The sequence below is a fragment of the Brachyhypopomus gauderio genome, chromosome 13 (genome assembly GCF_052324685.1).
Source record: "Brachyhypopomus gauderio isolate BG-103 chromosome 13, BGAUD_0.2, whole genome shotgun sequence".
Taxonomy (NCBI): Eukaryota; Metazoa; Chordata; class Actinopteri; order Gymnotiformes; family Hypopomidae; genus Brachyhypopomus; species Brachyhypopomus gauderio.
This window is the reverse complement of record NC_135223.1, coordinates 8,273,849-8,292,933: the sequence shown is the minus strand read 5'-3', so window position 1 is coordinate 8,292,933 and position 19,085 is coordinate 8,273,849. Positions and strand designations below refer to the sequence as shown.

The following is a 19,085-nucleotide window of genomic DNA, read 5'->3' as shown; positions in this document are numbered from 1 at the left end:
ATTCTACCTTTTACCTAGTCTGATTGTGTGAATTGTGTGTGACTTGTGTATTTGTGTGTTAACGGGCCGCCCAATGGAGGATGGGTTCCCTTTTGAGTCTTGGTTCTCCCGAGGTTTCATCCTATTCCCCACCATCATAGGGAGTTTTTCCTCGCCACTGTCGCCTTTGGCTTGCTCATTAGGGTTCTGGACCCATAGTATTGTTAACCTTATAAATCCTGTAAAGCTGCTTTGCGACAACTTGAGTTGTTAAAAGCGCTATACAAATAAACTTTGATTGATTGATTGAACCAGTTTTGAACGTCCACCAGACGTGCATAAGTGGGTCTGGACTGACCGACGTGATACAGACATGATTTTAACGTCTTTCTGACGTTGCATGTTTGCTGGGATACTGGCTATACGAAGTTCACCTCTGACCACGACTTTGCAGTATTACAGCAGTATTATGTCTAAATATCTAGTTAGGGGTCGGAGGGGCGTCGGAATTCGGCACAACATGTTTGTTTGGAAAAAAAATTCTCCGTCGTGCCTGCTGCTTGCATGAGTTAAATGAAAATGAGCACTTTCTTCTTTGATATACAACTTTGTCCTACCACCTGATTAACTTTCTGTTCCACCCCTGACGGGTGAAGAAACATCTGCAGAAAAGCCACACCTCATTATAAGTCGCATGATTCAAAGCGTGAGGGAATAAGCGGTTTATAATCTGGAAAATACGGGTAGCAATCGCGGGGGCTCCGCTGTGGCGGGTCGAGGTCGCGTTCCGCTCTTCAGCGCTGTTTGCAGGGTTCATCCACCTTTACAAGGTGGAATTCAAGCACATGTACGACACTTTCAAGGTCCGTTTTCAATATTGTCCAGCACCTTCAGCTTAATTAAGTTAAGCACGTAGTCGTCTGTAACTGCACCAGCCTCAATTTGTCCAATTAGACTGTTTATTTCCTCTTCTGTCGTGAAAAGACATTTCTGCTGCTTTCAAGTCCAACTACGAGCGATTGCTTCTGACTGGAGTCTAAGCCCCGCCCCAAATTCAGGCGAGCGTTCCTATTGGACAGTGATTAGATTTCATTCTGGCACGAATACAGCTTCGCAGAGACACACAGTGGAATACAATGACGTTCAGTCGATTGCATTTCAAGGTGGCTTCTGGCACGAATTCAGCGTTTCTTTCTTTAAATACAAATCCACACACACTGGAGCTTTTACTTTTCATTGTGGCATGTTTTCATCACATCAGTGTTTAAATCAATCTCGTGATCATTACATTTAAAGGAGACATTTATGTCTGAAATACCGGTGAAAAGCAATACCTTGGTGCCGTGATTACATTTCGAGCTGTATTATATTAAATTCTGGCACAAATTCAGCGTTTTGGTTTTGAAAACTAATTCTTGTGTATTGTTTTTCAATAAAGAGATAAAGTGCATTGAAATGTAATGTAATCTTTTGCATTTCATTTTGGCACGTATTCTGCATGTTTGTATGGAAAAGCAATGCATTTTGTGGATTGCATTTCCATTTTGCCTAGTAGCGATTACATTTCGAATAGGCGCGGTATCTTTTCCATACACCCCTACCGCGCAGTTTATGTTTAATAAACGTACGTCAGTGCAAGCCGGAGTGGACTCGTGCCTCGTCCTTCTAGCCTCACCGAACGTCACAGGAGGGCTTAGCAGATTCCACCAATGAAATAAGCTCCTCCCGACCAATTGGGGAGATAGCATGACTAATTTTTTCCCTAATTTTATCAATTTTATCATTAACTCTTATCTGGGAGCAGTGGCGGAGCCAAAGGGGGGGCAACAGAGCCCTTGCCACCCCTACTGCCATCCTTTCGTTCATCATTTGTATATGGACCCCTCTGATAAAGCCTTGGTCACTCTTTGGCCACCCCTTGAAAAAAAGTCTAGCTCCGCCACTGGCTGGGAGAGACCATGTCTGTACCTGCACACTGATGATTACACAGATTAAGAACAATTAACAAAAACACTACAATGTTTGTTTATGTATGAATATTTTATTTAGAATTCAATCAGATTCAGTCATATCACAGAGGCTCTGGGCTTGTCAGAACAGACTTACCTGTAAACCATCAAAACCTTAATTAATATGCAGCATGGAAAATGTCTGTTTCTATGCTGCTGCCCCTTGTAACAAAGGCTGAAGGCAGCCACCCTACCCAGAACGTAAACTGTCGACGGGGGGGGGGGGGGGGGGGGGGGGCGAACGCATTTGGGCGTCTGTTTGTGACCTGTTTGTTGTTGCCATAAAGGCAATCCCCGGCATCGTCTTGAGATCGCGATGCGCGATTTAAAAATAAGAGCGGATAGCGCGATTGAAAAAAAAGATTCCTAAAAAAAAAAAACACTTTTCAAAACAGCTCGCGGGCCAGAAATAGATAGGGCCGCTATTTGAGTATGGGGGTTCTAGACCCTTAATAAAACATCAGCATCACCGTCACCTGTCAAATATAAAAATGCCCCAGGTTACTTTAAGGTATATTTTTCTTCATGTTTCAGATTTGTAGTTTGTTAATGATGTTACCATTATAACAAAATATAATAAGTGTACATGTAGAACATGTGTGCTAATGTACGTGTAGTAAACAGGATATTCAAACTTAATTTTTTTACAGTCAGACAAACAATAATACATCTGAAGTGATGCTGGAGTGAATTGAACCAGCTGGAGCAGGTTGTGTACGGGTTACAGTTACCCCTTAAGGACCTAGAAGCTTATACTGTCTGAACATTACACCTGCAGAGTTGCAGGAAGACGTGTATTTGACTTACACATACTGTTTTAAGTAAACCAGTTTATAAAAGTAACATCAGAAACCAGGCTAACCATCTTGAAAGGTGTCTTGCGCTATTGTGCATCATGCTGTTGTCTGAAGTCCCCACTCCTGCCTGTGAACTCACTCTCACTTCAGTTTAATGAACAGGACTGCAGTTATAGCGCTGAAGCCGGTCAATAGCAGAGTGACTTTGGGAATTCTCTGCCCTCTAGTGTTCAGTGCATGAGGCAGCACCTCCATAAAGACAATGTAGGTGAAGCTCCCTGCAGCTAGACCCTGCAGGGTGGAGCGTGCCAGCTGATACTGAAGGACGAGGTGGGTTTGGCGGAGGGTGGCCCCCAGCACCACCCCCAGAGGAGCCATAGCGGAGAAGAGCAGGACGCAGGCGGCCAGCACCACCCTACGCAGCTGGCTCTGAGTGAGTCTGAGGGCCAGGCTCAGAGCCAGGAGTCCGTTACGCAGCAGGAGATCCAGCCACTCCCCACGGGCCACGGCCTCCAGCACAGAGCACAGACACAGCGAGAACACGAGGACGAAGGCACGGACCGCCGCGAGGGAGACGTCACCGGCACGCTCCCCGGAGCTCCTCCCCCTGCAGGGTTCCGGCCACGCCCTGGCCACAGCCCTGGAACACTGTGAAGAAGACTTTGCACAAAGCTGGTCATGTGAACCAAGGCTGCCGCCCGCCAGAAGAGCTGATTTTTCCTCTGTGTGTTTATCTGGCTGCTCCCTCAGAGCGAGGAGCACCTGCTCGAGCAGCAGCACCAGGAGGAAGCCCACAGCCAGGATGAACTCTGGGACAGGGAAGCAGAGCTGGGGACAGATGTGTGAACGGTGCTCAGTACAACACTCACTCAACTCAGACTGAAATCATCATCATCACATCAGCACACTATAGGGCAACAGTAAGTGTGTACATGCTGACATACATTGCAACACTTCTGGTATTCTGAGATACCCTAATGAAGGGGTCTATAACACACGGAGCAGACTGAGTGTGTGTCAGTGGAACTTACAGTGACTCCCAGGCCACGAAATGTCTCAGTCATCCCTGCCAGGTAGGTGGGAACCACATCTAGCAAACAGCTTGCTAGGAGAACACCTGCAGCTGAGCAGCTGAGCAGAGCCAGCACTCTGTGCCTGGTCTCTGAACAGGGTCAGGTTCAGGGGAACAGGACGGCACACAGCACAGACATTATCAGATAGGGTTTTGTGTCTAGGCTCAGCGCAGCGAATATCTCACACACACACACAGACATTATCAGAGACAACACAGTGTCTCGTCTCTGCACAGCACAGTGAAAAGTTTCAAATCAAAGTTTATTATTAAAAGCACAAATATTAGCAGAACGTGATATCCAGAACCTTTACACACATGTTCATGTCTTGTGTGTGTGTGACTGGACCTTTTTCTGGGGGGCTCCTGAACTGCAAAGGCTCTGAACTGGTCCAGGTTTCAGTTTGGCTAGATCCGCTAGCTGAACTATTCACACACTCACTGGTTATTCTCACAGAGCTCTTAAAGATATCATTCACCTGTCCACTGTAAGAAGCACAACTTCTCCTTTTCCTTGGTTATATTTTGTATTACTAGTTCTTGTTGCATATCTTGTTGCAATGCTTACTGATAGAAACCATCATTTGTGTATATCAAAAATTATTAAATGATTAATTTGTGATTCAGGAACCACAAGAATAGGTTCTCACAAAATACTTCAAAAGAGTCACTTTACTGAATCACTAAAAGTAAACTTTATCATTTAGTCAACCGGCACATTCTCACTGTAGTACTACATCAAATTTTACTGTTCTAGAATTAACATTTTCTGATTTTATTACATGACATATCATTCTTCATATTACCATAATTTGAGGATTGATCAAATCTTCACTCTACAACCTTCAAATACGAATTAGGCTACCTCTCATTTTATACTTTGTGATTATTGGAAATATAACAACCGTACACAGATCAAGCTGAGGAAGCCTTAGATGACAGAGTAGCTATACTCTAAAGATCTAGTACAAATCTTACCTGGATATAAACCCCATCTGACAGTTCCACTCACCAACCAGAAGGGGGCGACACCAAACAGCACAGTTGAGGAGAATAGCAGACACATCGAGCCCAGTTCCAAGTCGAAGCCCGAGACTGTAGCGGGAGGAACCGGCGCCGAGGGCATCGCTGAGCAGCTCAGCGCTTCTGACGGGCGCACTGACCTGAAGTCTCCGCCGTTTCCACAGCGAAGTTGAAAATCTAACACAAAGCAGAGGCGGATACCCGCTGAATTACATGGTGCTTATGAGTTGCAGTATTACACGTTTGTTAAACGCAGCCTTCTCACTTTAGTGTTTTAAAAGATCCTAAATGTGTCGTGTAAGCTACATTATTCACCAAATACGAAACGGAAATATCAGGTTTTCCAAAACGTCACTAGTGGAGTTAACGTGACTTACAGCACGGACCCAACAGCTAACGGAGCTAGCCAAGTTTAGACGAGCTAACAACTCTACTCACACATTACTCACCCGTCTCTTACACAACAGTTGTGTCGTATCGCGTGTTTCGTCTCTTGTGTGGGGACGTGTTGATGGTAGTATCTGTGATGTGTTATATCTGTGTTACGGTATTAAGCAGTAAGATTGCTAGAGCCTCGACCCCCCCGCCTGCCCCTCTAACGGGAAGATGTGAGTCAGGTCTGATCAGCTGAGGTCAACGGGAGGGAGTAGGGCAGGGGAGTACGAGTAATACACGAGTAATACACGAGTAATATGAGTGAGAGTATTGAATTATTGAAATTAATTAATTTGTTGATTATATTCTAATTGAGACGCACCTGTAGTTTTGAGAAACACACAATAATCAGAATGGTTTGAACTACGGGGGAAATGTGAACCATGTACAAGAACGGTGAAACATTCACAAAACCAATAAACTAGCAGAGATGAAACTAAAGCCAGTCCAGAGCACACGAGACTCCTCTTACATTCACATCCACTTCACAGATAGTCTAGTTGGTTTTACGCGTTCGCTGTTTTTACTCACGACCAGTTTAGTTTCTAAAGCTGAATGTGTAACACAGCTGTAGTTGTGTGGGTCGAACAGCAGGTTAAATTAAGCTTTATTACCATTATACACACACACACACACACACACAAGTGTACATATTATAACGAAACGACTCGGCTAGACTCGCGTGAACATATATCGTCTAATGCAGTTTTTTAAAAGCGCTACACGCCTGCAACAGGCATTTTATACTGATATAAATGCGAAGTCTTCAACTAATTTGCACTATTCTTATTGGTCAGTGTCGGTCAGTGTTCTGATTGGTCAGTGTTGGTCAGTGTTCTGATTGGTCAGTGTTGGTCAGTGTTCTGATTGGTCAGTGTCGGTCATTGTTCTGATTGGTCAGTGTTGGTCAGTGTTCTGATTGGTCAGTGTTGGTCAGTGTTCTGATTGGTCAGTCTTTGTGTGGTAGTCTGTGGTGTGTGGTTACACACCGCCCCGCCCACCTTCACACGGATGTGCAGTGGAATCATGAGCTGTATTTTACGTGCGAGTTGAGTGCAGATATTTTAGACACACTTTAGTAAATACACTTTTCTGTTAGTAACATTTGTGGCGTATAAAGAATGCGGGAGACATACACAGTGTCTGGGTCGGTTGTGTCCACTGAAACAGTAAGTAGCGACGTTGTCCGTATCGTTTCCATGAGTACAATAATACTTTGTTTTCTGAAACAGGTACAGTCATGTTTACAGCAAAATATTTCAGTTTGAACTAAGCAACCCAGAAACACGTGTAGTATAATAGGTAGAAGAAAAATGGACTGATGTATTGTAATAAATATTCTCTCTGGATAGCTGGGACGCAAATACAGTGAAATAGTTTTACTAACTTAGCGCAATCCCAACCAGGATATAAATGTCGTCCCCGAGAGAGCCACACTGTTCAAACAGAGAACTCCTCCCTCTTCTGACTACCTGAACATACGCCTCAACACACCTGCTCAATCTCAACACCAACCTTTCAGCACTCTGCACAAAAACAAAATGATCCTGTTTTCATTAAATTAGCTTACTCTGTAGTAGAGGAGGTGGGGGACCCAGCTGAAAATCAATCACAGATGAAGATCTTCTCCTTTAATGGCCATCAGTTGAACTGTTACCTTGTCCTGTGTACTGTTGTTACAGGATGTAGGTGAGGGGAGAAGATGGGAGGTGTGCAGCGTGTCTGAGCAGGACGGGTCTCTGGAGGGCGGGCTGACTCTGTCTGATTCCTGTCCTCATTCCATATACACAGAGGAGTGGGTCGTTCAGCCCCAGCATGTAAGGACCCAATTACGCCACACTATTCTCCATAAAAGATTTTAAGCATAGTTATTTCTAAGAAATGTTATATTGTATTTGATTGTTTTATGTTGTTTACTGTACAATGTTGTTGCTTTATTGTTTCTTTTAATTTGTTTTAGATAAATGTGTAACATGACTCTTGGGCACTCTGATAGTGCCACAGAGGTTTTCATCTGCATAGCTGCTGCTTAGGGGATAATATTTTATTTTTATATAGCACTTTTCTAAAACCCAAAACTTACAATCATCAGTACATAGAACAGCGAAAAACACACAGAGAGCAGAGGCTCAACAGTTATGAGTAACATCGAGACAACAACATCACACTTTAACATCAGCAGGGGGCAGTAGTAACAACATCACAGGTCAACAGTAGGGGGCAGTAGAGTAAGTAATGTAAAAGAGAGGTTATAGGCGAGAGGGAAGAGGTGATTCTTAAAATTTGATTTAAGAGAAGAAGATTGTTTGATCACAGTTAGGATAGAGTTCCACAGGCAAGGAGCGAGTCTGGAAAATGCCTGATCACCACAGATTTTAGATGATGGGACAGAAATGATATGGTTTGTGGGGAAGAAGGTTTGGACAGATAAGGAGTTGCAAGATTGTTGAAGAATCTTGAATTGGATCTGGTATTTAACAGGGAGCCAGTGAGATGCTGGAGAACAGGTGTGATGTGGTCATGAGTGTAAGTGAGTAGCTAAGCACCAGAGTTTTGTATCATCTGAAGCTTATGGGTAAGGGGGAGCTCATGCCAGTAAAGAATGACAGTAGTCTAGTCTACTGGAGATGAATGCATGGATAAGGATCTCAGCAGCTGACTGGGAGAGGGATCACTGGATACAATTTTTACCACAGAGTTTATGTGGGTTGTGAAAGAGAAAGTGGAATCGAGGAGGACACCGAGATTTTGGACGGTAGACGGAGAGATTATTACATCACCAATGTTGCGAGAGAGAGGAGGAGTTGATGTAGAGCCAGTCAGGATGAGCTCGGTTTTATTGCCATTTAACATAAGAACATTTTCATTCATCCAATTTTCCAGGTAGACAGTTTTCCAAATGAGTGATGGGTAAATCCTTGACAGAACTGGTACTAAGATAGATCTGGGTATCGTCCAGATAACATGAAAATAGATGTTAAATTGACGAAGGACTGATCCTTGTGGTACCCCTTGTTTGATCATAGAGGTGAAGGAGATGCAGTCTTTCAAGTCTTTGGCTGGAACCTTTATCATGTTCTGTATTTATTCTGAAAGATACTGTTTGTTTGATTTCTATAGAGCCTTCAGGAGAGTGAGTCTGAGGACATTCTTCAGGCGATAAACCCAAATGATGTGTACGCCTCTGGGCCTCCACACCAGTGTATCTCCGAAAGTGACGACAGCACGTCAGACGATCATTACACAGATGGCACGACTCTGCTGCTCAACTCTCCCTACAGTCAGGCCACGCCCACCGTCTACCAGGTGGTGTATGACATCAGTGGTCTGGGTGGTGGCTCACAGGAACAGCACAAGTTGGATGTCATTTCCATAGAGCTTGGTGAGTCTCTGAGCATTACCATAATTATCACAGTCGAGATGGAAGAACTCCCTGTAACACCCACACACCTCCCGTAGATGAATACAGCTCACAGGTGCTGATGTCAGAGTCATGTGTTGTGAGTGAGCTGCCACTCATCTCTGGTGTAAAAGTGGAAAGTCCTTCTCCAGAAAGCTACCAGAACACAACCAGCTCACATGCAAGTCACACCCAGAACACAACCAGTGCACACTCAGCTGGCCTGGTTAGTTCTATTTTTAATGAATTTATAAGAAACTTCATCTGTGACTGTGTCCTTGTGTAAAATTGCTGTGAATTCATCAGATTTTCCCAGAGCTGAGGCTCACAGAGGAAGAACAGAAGCTTCTGGACCAGGAAGGAGTTTCACTTCCCAACAGCCTGCCCCTGACCAAGGTCCAGCTGATACTGCACCGTGCTCTTACATTCCAACATCTCTGTTGACTGCAGCGATGTTGCTGAGGAAGTCTCATCAATCATGTATGTTTCAACATCACGCTGCAGGCTGAGGAGAGGATGCTGAAGAAAGTTAGACGTAAAATCCGCAACAAGCAGTCAGCGCAAGACAGCCGCCGCAGGAAGAAAGAATACATGGAGGGCCTGGAGAGCAGGTGTCATTTCACAGGGTCAAGGGTTAGAGTTCATTTGGGGTTTTGTGGGTTTTAAAAAAAATATTAACTGTAGGGCTTAATCCCCTCACACAGCACTTTCAGACAATCATCAAGTTCTATGTATGTACACGTGCACACATGTATTTGCTTGTGTGTATTCATACATGTTCCTGGAGGTATGCATTTGTGCATTCATATGCCTATGCTCCATATATATATATATATATATATATATATATATATATATATATATATATATATATATATATATATACATATATATATATACACAGTTAAGGTCAAAATTATTAGCCCCCTTATGAAATCATATAAAACCCTTATCCTTCCAATGACATGGGCCATAACCTTGAGTCTTTATAGTTTCTGTGTGTCCACAAGAACAGAGACATCTGCATAAAGTCAAATAACATTTTTATTGGTTTGCTTCACTGAAACAAGAAAAAAGCAAAAAATGCAGTGGTCAAAATTATTAGCTCTCTGACAACGAATAGTCAATAGTGTAGCCTTTGTGATTCAAAACGGACAACAATCTTTTCTGGTAATTTCTAACCAAGTTGGCACATGTCTCCTGAGGGATTTTAGCCCATTCTTCCTTAGCAATTTGTTCAAGATCATGCAAATTGCTTGGTCTCCGAGCATGGACCCGAACCTTGAGCTCCCTCCACAGATTCTCAATAGGATTGAGATCAGGGCTCTGAGAGGGCCACTCCAGAACGTTGATTTTGTTGTCTTTCAAAAAGGTTTTGACCAACTTCGACGTGTGCTTTGGGTCATTGTCTTGTTGGAAGACCCAGCGACGACCTAACCCTAGACTGGCAGCAGATGACCTGATGTTGTTCTTCAAAATTTCCACATAATCCTCTTTTTTCATGGTCCCATGCAGCCGAACAAGGTTTCCTGTCCCTGAAGCACCAAAACAGCCCCACAGCATTATGCTTCCACCAGCATGCTTCACTGTGGGGACAGTATTTTTAGGGTTGAAGGCCTCGCCCTTCCTATGCCCAACAAAAGCAGCATCCATATGCCCAAACAGCTCAAGTTTGGTTTCATCAGACCAAAGGACAGACTTCCAAAACTCACCCTTATGTTTCAGATTGTCTCTGGCAAAGTTCAGTCTGGCGTTGATGTGCCTCTGTGAGAGCAATGGGGTTTTTCTTGGACGATGACCACGAAGTCCACCACGATGAAGAGCCCTCACAACAGTCTTGCGTGAAACATCAAGTCCAGAAGAAGCAAGTTCAGCAACAATCATCTTTGCAGAGGTCCGGGGATACTTGTTGACATCTCTGATTATTTTTCGCTGCAAAGTATTAGAAATCTTGCGTTTTCGACCACAGCCATGTTTGTTTTTAACAGACTTTGTTTCTTTGTGCTTTGCGATGATGCAACGCACAGCTGTTCTAGAAACCAAGAAACGCTTGGAAATGGCAGTATATCCTTCCCCCTGAAAATGAAGGTCCACTATCTTCTGTCTGAGGTCCACACTGATTTCTCTTCTTTTTGGCATGATGATATTGCTTCCTACAACAATTATAGAGCAGCCCTAGAGTATCCCTTTCATTCAAGCAGTCAAGTAATACTAATTCTGCTTCTTGGAGTCACTTAAATAAGGTTCAGTGCTAATTGATTGCTCAGGTGTGTTTTCAAACTTAATTGATTGGTTAGGTGTAGTTTGAAACCCAGTTAATTGGCTTTGAAAACACAAAAACACATGGGGGCTAATAATTTTGACCATCTCAGTTTTCACCAATTTGTTTCATAAAGAAATCATTAATATTTATTTTACATTCCAAAGTGGACAAAAATAGGCCTATATCATGGATTAATAATTTACTATATGAAATTGTATGTATATTGCAAAGAATTGCCAGTATTTTAGGGGAATAGTTCCTAGGGGGCTAATAATTTTGACCTTAACTGTATATATATATATTCACTGCTCAAAAAAATAAAGGGAACACTTAAACAACACAATATAACTCCGTCAACCACACTTCTGTGAAACCAACCTGTTCAGTTAGAAAGCAACACTGATTGTGAATCAATTTCACCTGCTGTTGTGCAAATGGAATAGACAACAGGTAGAAATGAGAGGCAATTAGCAAGACCCCCCTATAAAGGAGTGGTTCTGCAGGTAGGGACTACAGACCACTTCTCAGTACCTATGCTTTCTGGCTGATGTTTTGGTCACTTTTGAATGTTGGTGGTCCTTTCACACTCGTGGTAGCATGAGACGGACTCTACAACCCACACAAGTGGCTCAGGTAGTGCAGCTCATCCAGGATGGCACATCAATGCGAGTTGTGGCAAGAAGGTTTGCTGTGTCTGTCAGCGTAGTGTCCAGAGGCTGGAGGCGCTACCAGGAGACAGGCCAGTACACCAGGAGACAGGCCAGTACACCAGGAGACGTGGAGGAGGCCGTAGGAGGGCAACAACCCAGCAGAAGGACTGCTACCTCCACCTTTGTGCAAGAAGGAACAGGAGGAGCACTGCCAGTGCCCTGCAAAATGACCTCCAGCAGGCCACAAATGTGCATGTGTCTGCACAAACGGTTAGAAACCGACTCCATGAGGATGGTATGAGGGCCCGACGTCCACAGATGGGGGTTGTGCTCACAGCCCAACACCGTGCAGGACGCTTGGCATTTGCCAGAGAACACCAGGATTGGCAAATTCGCCACTGGCGCCTTGTGCTCTTTACAGATGAAAGCAGGTTCACACTGAGCACATGTGACAGACGTGACAGAGTCTGGAGACGCCGTGGAGAGCGATCTGCTGCCTGCAACATCCTTCAGCATGACCGGTTTGGCAGTGGGTCAGTAATGGTGTGGGGTGGCATTTCTTTGGAGGGCCGCACAACCCTCCATGTGCTCACCAGAGGTAGCCTGACTGCCATTAGGTACCGAGATGAGATCCTCAGACCCCTTGTGAGACCATATGCTAGTGCGGTTGGCCCTGGGTTCCTCCTAATGCAGGACAATGCTAGACCTCATGTGGCTGGAGTGTGTCACCAGTTCCTGCAAGATGAAGGCATTGAAGCTATGGACTGGCCCGCCCGTTCCCCAGACCTGAATCCGATCGAGCACATCTGGGACATCATGTCTCGCTCCATCCACCAACGTCACGTTGCACCACAGACTGTCCAGGAGTTGGCGGATGCTTTAATCCAGGTCTGGGAGGAGATCCCTCAGGAGACCATCCGCCACCTCATCAGGAGCATGCCCAGGCGTTGTAGGGAGGTTATACAGGCACGTGGAGGCCACACACAATACTGAGCCTCATTTTGACTTGTTTTAAGGACATTACATAAAAGTTGGATCAGCCTGTAGTGTGTTTTTCCACTTTAATTTTGTGTGTGGCTCCAAATCCAGGCCTCCATTGGTTAATAAATTTGATTTCCATTGATGATATTTGTGTGATTTTGTTGTCAGCACATTCAACTTTGTACAGAACAAAGTATTCAATGAGAATATTTCATTCATTCAGATCTAGGATGTGTTATTTGAGTTTTCCCTTTGTTTTTTTGAGCAGTATATAATTACAGTATGAGTATAATATATAATTACACACACACACAGTAGAACCCCAGAACTTGATGCTAATTCATTCCGGAAGGAGCGTTGAGAAGCGATGCAATCAAGTTCTGAATCAATTTTCCCCGTAAGAAATAACTGAAAATGGATTTATCCGTTCTCAACCATCAAGTTGAATTCCTATGCTAAGTCCGTCACACAAATGCCCTTTTCATACTTATCTATGATCGCCCTTTTCAACTCTATTGTTATTCTTAAGGTTTTCCTCTTCTGCCTTTCTGATGTCTTTCTTGGGACCCATGTTTTTTGTCTAAAACAGTACAAAAGACAACAAAAATACAGCAAAAGCTTGGAGCATAGCCTCAAAATGGTTTAAAACCCATTGAACAACAATGCCAACTAATGCCAATTAGCTTCATGTGACAGAAGCACGAACGGTATTTGTTTACAAAAGTCACATGAGTCAGGTCTGATTCCAAAAGTCACATGAGTCAGGTCTGATTACAAAAGTCACATGAGTCAGGTCTGATTACAAAGTTTTGTTCGAGCTCCAAGACTCAGAGACTGAGAATTTTGCATCGAACATTGAATATGTCGAGTACTGAGGTGATCGAGTGCCGGGGTTCTACTGTATGTGTGTGTGTGTGTGTGTTCGAGTGCCGGGGTTCTACTGTATGTGTGTGTGTGTGTGTGTGTTCGAGTGCCGGGGTTCTACTGTATGTGTGTGTGTGTGTGTGTTCGAGTGCCGGGGTTCTACTGTATGTGTGTGTGTGTGTTCGAGTGCCGGGGTTCTACTGTATGTGTGTGTGTGTGTGTGTGTGTGTGTGTGTGTGTGTGTGTGTGTGTGTGTGTGTGTGTGTGTGTGTGTGTTCGAGTGCCGGGGTTCTACTGTATGTGTGTGTGTGTGTTCGAGTGCCGGGGTTCCACTGTATGTGTGTGTGTGTGTGTGTCTCAGGGTTGCATCATGCTCTGCTCAGAACAAGGAGCTACAGAGAACAGTAGATCAGCTGGAGAAACACAACACGTGAGTGGCAAACACACACACAAACACAACACGTGAGTGGCAAACACGCACACAAACACAACACACACGCACACAAACACAACACACACACACACAAACACAACACACACGCACACAAACACAACACACATGCACACAAACACAACACACACACAAACACACACACACACAAACACAACACACACAAACACACACGCACACAAACACAACACACACACAAACACAACACACACACACACACACAAACACAACACACACACCAGTCAGGTGTCCTTTTCTTCTCTCATTGCCCTTTTTAAGCTGTACATTAATAGTGTATCTGTGTGTGTGTGTGTATCTGTGTGTGTGTGCGTGAGTGTGTGTGTGTGTATCTGTGTGTGTGTGTGTATCTGTGTGTGTGTGTACGTGTGTGTGTATGTGTGTGTGCATGCTGTGTGTGTGTGTGTGTGTGTGTGTGTGTGTGTGTGTGTGTGTGTGTGTGTGTGTGTGTGTGTGTGTGTGTGTATCTGTGTGTGTGCGTGTATGCGTGTGTGTGTGTGTGTGTGTGTGTGTGTGTGTGTGTGTGTGTATCTGTGTGTGTGGTGTGTGTGTGTGAGTCTCTACATGCAGGTCTCTACTGGCACAGCTGAGGAAGCTGCAGACTCTGGTGAAGCAAACAGCCACTAAAGCTGCCCAGACGAGCACATGTATCATGGTCAGAGCTGCAGTACTGGTTTACAAATTAAACACTGTACTGGTTTACAAATTAAACACTGTACTGGTTTACAAATTAAACACTGCAGTACTGGTTTACAAATTAAACACTGTACTGGTTTACAAATTAAACACTGCAGTACTGGTTTACAAATTAAAACCTGTACTGGTTTACAAAGTAAACACTGCAGTACTGGTTTACAAATTAAACACTGTACTGGTTTACAAATTAAACACTGCAGTACTGGTTTACAGATTAAACACTGCAGTACTGGTTTACAGATTAAACACTGCAGTACTAGTTTACAGATTAAACACTGCAGTACTGGTTTACAAATTAAACACTGCAGTACTAGTTTACAGATTAAACACTGCAGTACTGGTTTACATACTAAACACTGCCATACTGGTTTACATATAAAATTCTCCAGTACTGGTTTACATATTAAATACTGCAGTACTGGTTTACAGATCAAACACTGCAGTACTGTTTCACAGATTAAACACTCCCGAACTGTTTCACAGATTAAACATTGCAGTACGTGTTTACATATTAAACACTGCAGTACTGGTTAACAGATGAAACATTGCAGTACTGGTTAACATATTAAACACTGCAATACTGGTTAACATATTAAACACTGCAGTACTGCCCTGTACTGGTTAACAGGATGTACCAGGGCCTTATAGCAAGTTCCCCTTGTCATCTGTAACACTAGAATAAGCCTTTCATTGCTTTTCATTTGTGATTCATGGCTTAGACGTGTGCACGGGCTGCTGATGTATCTTAAGGTCAAAGGTGGTGAACTGAAGTTATTTTGTTCTCTGTCTGACAGATTTTGCTCTTCTCTTTGGCTCTGATCATCTTCCCAAGTTACTGCCCCTTCAGATGGAGCTCTCAGACGTCAGACAACGCTTATACACCTACAGGAGGTTTGAGCTTGTGATCTTCTTTTGGAAATACCTGCAAATATGGTAGAATGTGAAGCATTCTCACAGCAGTGTCTGTGTTTGCTTTCACTACTCTTCTGCTGCAGTAATCTCCAGAAACATCTTGAATGATGCTGCCTCACCACCACTGCCCTCTGACCCTGCGGACGATAAAGCACTCCCAGAGATCCAGCCCTCCTCCACGGAGGTCCAGCAGCCAGACGCCAACAGTATGGCCAGAGTGTTGCAGCAGTTGCCCCTGAGCGGAGCCAAGGAAGAAGGGCTCCAGGACCCAGCTGAGAACCTCCAGCAAAATGCCTCCACCCTGTCAGACCATCAGACTGATGCCCTGCCTGTCAGATTAACGTCTGCTTCCACAGGAGGAGTTGGATTAGACCCAGCAAAGCCCGCACATGCTGATGAAATGTAGCCACCTCCTTTTCCTTCCTGGAATACACATAGCTTTACAAATGCCACTTATGCTAATAATAACATACAGATATCCTAATATATCCTGATATATTTCGCATACCACAGGATGGTAGTGGGAGCAGTAGGATAGTTGACATGTCCAGGGGTTTGAGAACTAAAGGACAGTCTTACTGACATGGGCATCTGCTTCAGGGCACAAAACATTGCATATTTGTTACTTGGGAAGTGGTTCAACTTCATTCATTACCATTTTCATTCTACACATTCTGTAGTAATGTTTCACTGGGCCTGTGTCACTGGGCCTGTGTCACTGGGCCTGTTTCACTGGGCATTTTATCAAAACGCTGAAGGTCAGTGTGTAGCAGCAGTTTGATGCTTTATTAAAGTGGATCTGTGTGTGTGGATTATACACACACTGTTATTATTGATGCAAATACTCCAGCATTAAAAACCAGTCCTGATTAAGATACACATTAGTGGTGAATGTGAAATTGAGTTGTTTAAATACCAACCAGATGTCACTAAAGTATGAAATTCAGTCACACTGAATGCATCTAACTCTCCAAGAAAAGTGTGTAGGTGAAAGGGTTGAGTAAGTGTGTAGGTGAAAGGGTTGATAAAAAATGTGGACCTTATATTCGAGTAAGTTGGGGCCTTTCAAGTTGGGGTTGAATAAAACTGGCCTGGACTTTCAGGTTGGGTTTTTTTAACCCTTTTGTAGGTCCAGGTATAGTGTACAAATTCATGCAGGATTCTGTTTGGCCAGGATTCCCATTTGTCGCCTGTTCTGCTGTTTTTCCAGAACTTGAAGCTACAGATCAAAATCATGTGTATTAGTCATAACTGAAGCAGTTGTTCAAGTCAGGCACATTTATATAAGATGGTTTTATTTCTAGAGTTTTTTCTTTAGGAACTAAGTGAATCTTTTATGGTCTACCCAATGGATCCTTTTTTTCGTTTGAGTCCACCGTTTTCTCAGAACTACTTTCACTGGCCTCCAGAGATGCTCTGTAAAGAATACCCATAAAGTGATTCAAATGAACCTGAAACTCAAAAGCGTCAGTTTTCTCAAGCATCAGTTTTCTCAAGTATCTTTCATGATTTGTGTCCGGTGCTCTTCTTGGGGTTCTGAGGGAATCGCTTCTAATGTGAAGATCTGTCGTGTCTGACTCTTTTACTACCCTTGCCATTAAATTAACATTGTGATGTCCGTAAAACCAGAATAAATGGCAGAATAAAATGGCAACAGTAACTCAGATAACCATTCGTTACAACCGAGTCATGCAGTAGAAGTATGATGATCATTCACAGTCACCAGATCTCAATCCAGTAGATCACATCATGGATGATCTCAGTCCAATAGATCACATCATGGATGATCTCAGTCCAATAGATCACATCATGGATGATCTCAATCCAGTAGATCACATCATGGATGATCTCAGTCCAGTAGATCACATCATGGATGATCTCAGTCCAGTAGATCACATCATGGATGTGCAGCTGACAAATCTGCAGCAACTGTGTGATGTTATCATGACAATATGGACCAGACACTCTGAGGAATGTTTCCAGTACCTTGTTGAATCTGTGCCATGAAGGATTAAGGCAGTTCTGAAGGCAAAAGGGGGTCAAACCTGATATTACCAAGGTGTACCTAATAAAGTTGCCTGTGAGTGTATGTGCGCTAGGAAATGTGTTTTGCAGTTCGAGATATATATCATCTAGGGTTAGGGTTTGCTAGAGTTAGGGTTAGATGTATATAACTAGGGTTAGGGTTAGATGTATATCATCTAGGATTAGGGTTAGATGTATATCATCTAGGGTTAGGGTTCACTAGGGTTAGGGTTAGATGTATATCATCTAGGGTTAGGGTTCACTAGGGTTAGGGTTAGATGTATATCATCTAGGGTTAGGGTTCGCTAGAGTTAGGGTTAGATGTATTATCATCTAGGGTTAGGGTTCGCTAGGGTTAGGGTTAGATGTATATCATCTAGGGTTAGGGTTCGCTAGGGTTAGGGTTAGATGTATATCATCTAGGGTTAGGGTTAGATGTATAGCTCCTGATTGGCTGTCCATGATTCTTTTATCACGTTCAGTTACTTTTGTTCTGTGCTGTGGCTGCCACTTCTCATCGGAGTGCGTGTTTCCTTCGGTTTATTATTATCATCATCATCATCATTATTAGTATTGTTATTATTATTATTAATAATAATAATAAGTTTGTACCAATATACCTAAATGTGCATCCTCTAAGCAGTTTAGTATAGTATAACAATATATTTGCATATATATTTGCAATATATTGTACAACAATATATATATCTGCAATTTTGTTGTTGGGTCATTCCACTAGAATGGTTCAAATTAGACTTTGACATTTTCAATTTTTTTGATTAAATGTATCATTTCTATGTATACCTCACAGCATTAAGGATATTTTTAACTATCAGAAAATCATATTGTCCCATCTCAGGCATTAGCTCTTTATTATTATTGGTCATTTTATCAAGATCAATCAATCAATCAAAGTTTATTTGTATAGCGCTTTTAACAACTCAAGTTGTCGCAAAGCAGCTTTACAGGGTTTACAAGGTTAACAATACTATGGGTCCAGAACCCTAATGAGCAAGCCAAAGGCGACAGTGGCGAGGAAAAACTCCCTATGATGGTGGGGAATAGGAAGAAACCTCGGGAGAACCAAGACTCAAAAGGGAACCCATCCTCCATTGGGCGGCCCGTTAACACACAAATACACAAGTCACACATAATTCACACAATCAGACTAGGTAAAAGGTAGAATTGAAAGTTCTGGGTTTTGATATTGTCACTGTAAATGTCTGTTGATGAATGCCAGGCTTTCATTCCGTGTCTGGGTCTGGGTAATGGGTAATGGTTCTGGATAATGGTTTTCTTCAACCCCGTTACGTACAGAGTGGAGGCTCTCTGAATATGATCATAAAATGCATTTCTGAAGAAATCAATATTTTCATATTAATCAGATGTCCCCAAAACTAATTCAATAATTGTGAATACAAAAATGTTACAGAATCTCACTTTTTTGCAATACTAAGGTCTGAAATGTTCATTTTCATGAAAGCGCTCTTGTCATTTTTCATCAAAAGTG

The 19,085-nt window shown here is 43.1% G+C and overlaps 2 protein-coding genes across 4 annotated transcripts; one reads left to right on the top strand and one right to left on the bottom strand.

Moving 5' to 3' along the window:
• Window positions 1-2,010: 2,010 nt before the first annotated feature.
• slc39a3 (solute carrier family 39 member 3) lies at window positions 2,011-7,035 on the bottom strand. Of its 2 annotated transcripts, none has more exons than XM_076970605.1 (4): window positions 6,886-7,035; window positions 4,836-5,057; window positions 3,817-3,947; window positions 2,011-3,613 (listed from the first exon to the last, which is right to left on the bottom strand). In XM_076970605.1, the coding sequence occupies exons 2-4, from the start codon at window positions 4,981-4,983 to the stop codon at window positions 2,927-2,929; spliced, it is 966 nt and encodes a 321-aa protein (XP_076826720.1). In that variant the 5' UTR covers window positions 4,984-5,057; window positions 6,886-7,035; the 3' UTR covers window positions 2,011-2,926. The 2 variants fall into 2 exon arrangements, with proteins under 2 accessions (XP_076826720.1, XP_076826719.1); XM_076970604.1 differs by lacking the exon at window positions 6,886-7,035 and adding an exon at window positions 5,330-5,546.
• Window positions 6,301-17,000, top strand: creb3l4 (cAMP responsive element binding protein 3-like 4). Of its 2 annotated transcripts, none has more exons than XM_076970603.1 (10): window positions 6,301-6,484; window positions 6,998-7,132; window positions 8,436-8,697; window positions 8,775-8,896; window positions 9,022-9,111; window positions 9,220-9,326; window positions 13,835-13,903; window positions 14,513-14,597; window positions 15,433-15,529; window positions 15,634-17,000. In XM_076970603.1, the coding sequence occupies exons 1-10, from the start codon at window positions 6,437-6,439 to the stop codon at window positions 15,954-15,956; spliced, it is 1,338 nt and encodes a 445-aa protein (XP_076826718.1). In that variant the 5' UTR covers window positions 6,301-6,436; the 3' UTR covers window positions 15,957-17,000. The 2 variants fall into 2 exon arrangements, with proteins under 2 accessions (XP_076826718.1, XP_076826717.1); XM_076970602.1 differs by having other exon boundaries at window positions 6,302-6,484; window positions 8,775-8,941.
• The last annotated feature ends 2,085 nt before the right edge of the window (window positions 17,001-19,085 follow it).

Bases quoted from the DNA above. Each gene is read 5' to 3' on its own strand.
- creb3l4 (XM_076970602.1), top strand. From the start codon at position 6,437: ATGCGGGAGACATACACAGTGTCTGGGTCGGTTGTGTCCACTGAAACA. The intron at 6,485-6,997 runs GTAAGTAGCGAC...CTGTTGTTACAG, and splicing joins CGGTTGTGTCCACTGAAACA to GATGTAGGTGAGGGGAGAAG. The intron at 9,327-13,834 runs GTGTCATTTCAC...TGTGTGTCTCAG, and splicing joins ATGGAGGGCCTGGAGAGCAG to GGTTGCATCATGCTCTGCTC.
- slc39a3 (XM_076970605.1), bottom strand. From the start codon at position 4,983: ATGCCCTCGGCGCCGGTTCCTCCCGCTACAGTCTCGGGCTTCGACTTG. The intron at 3,948-4,835 runs GTAAGATTTGTA...GACCCTGTTCAG, and splicing joins CAGATGGGGTTTATATCCAG to AGACCAGGCACAGAGTGCTG. The intron at 3,614-3,816 runs GTAAGTTCCACT...ATCTGTCCCCAG, and splicing joins TTCGTGGCCTGGGAGTCACT to CTCTGCTTCCCTGTCCCAGA.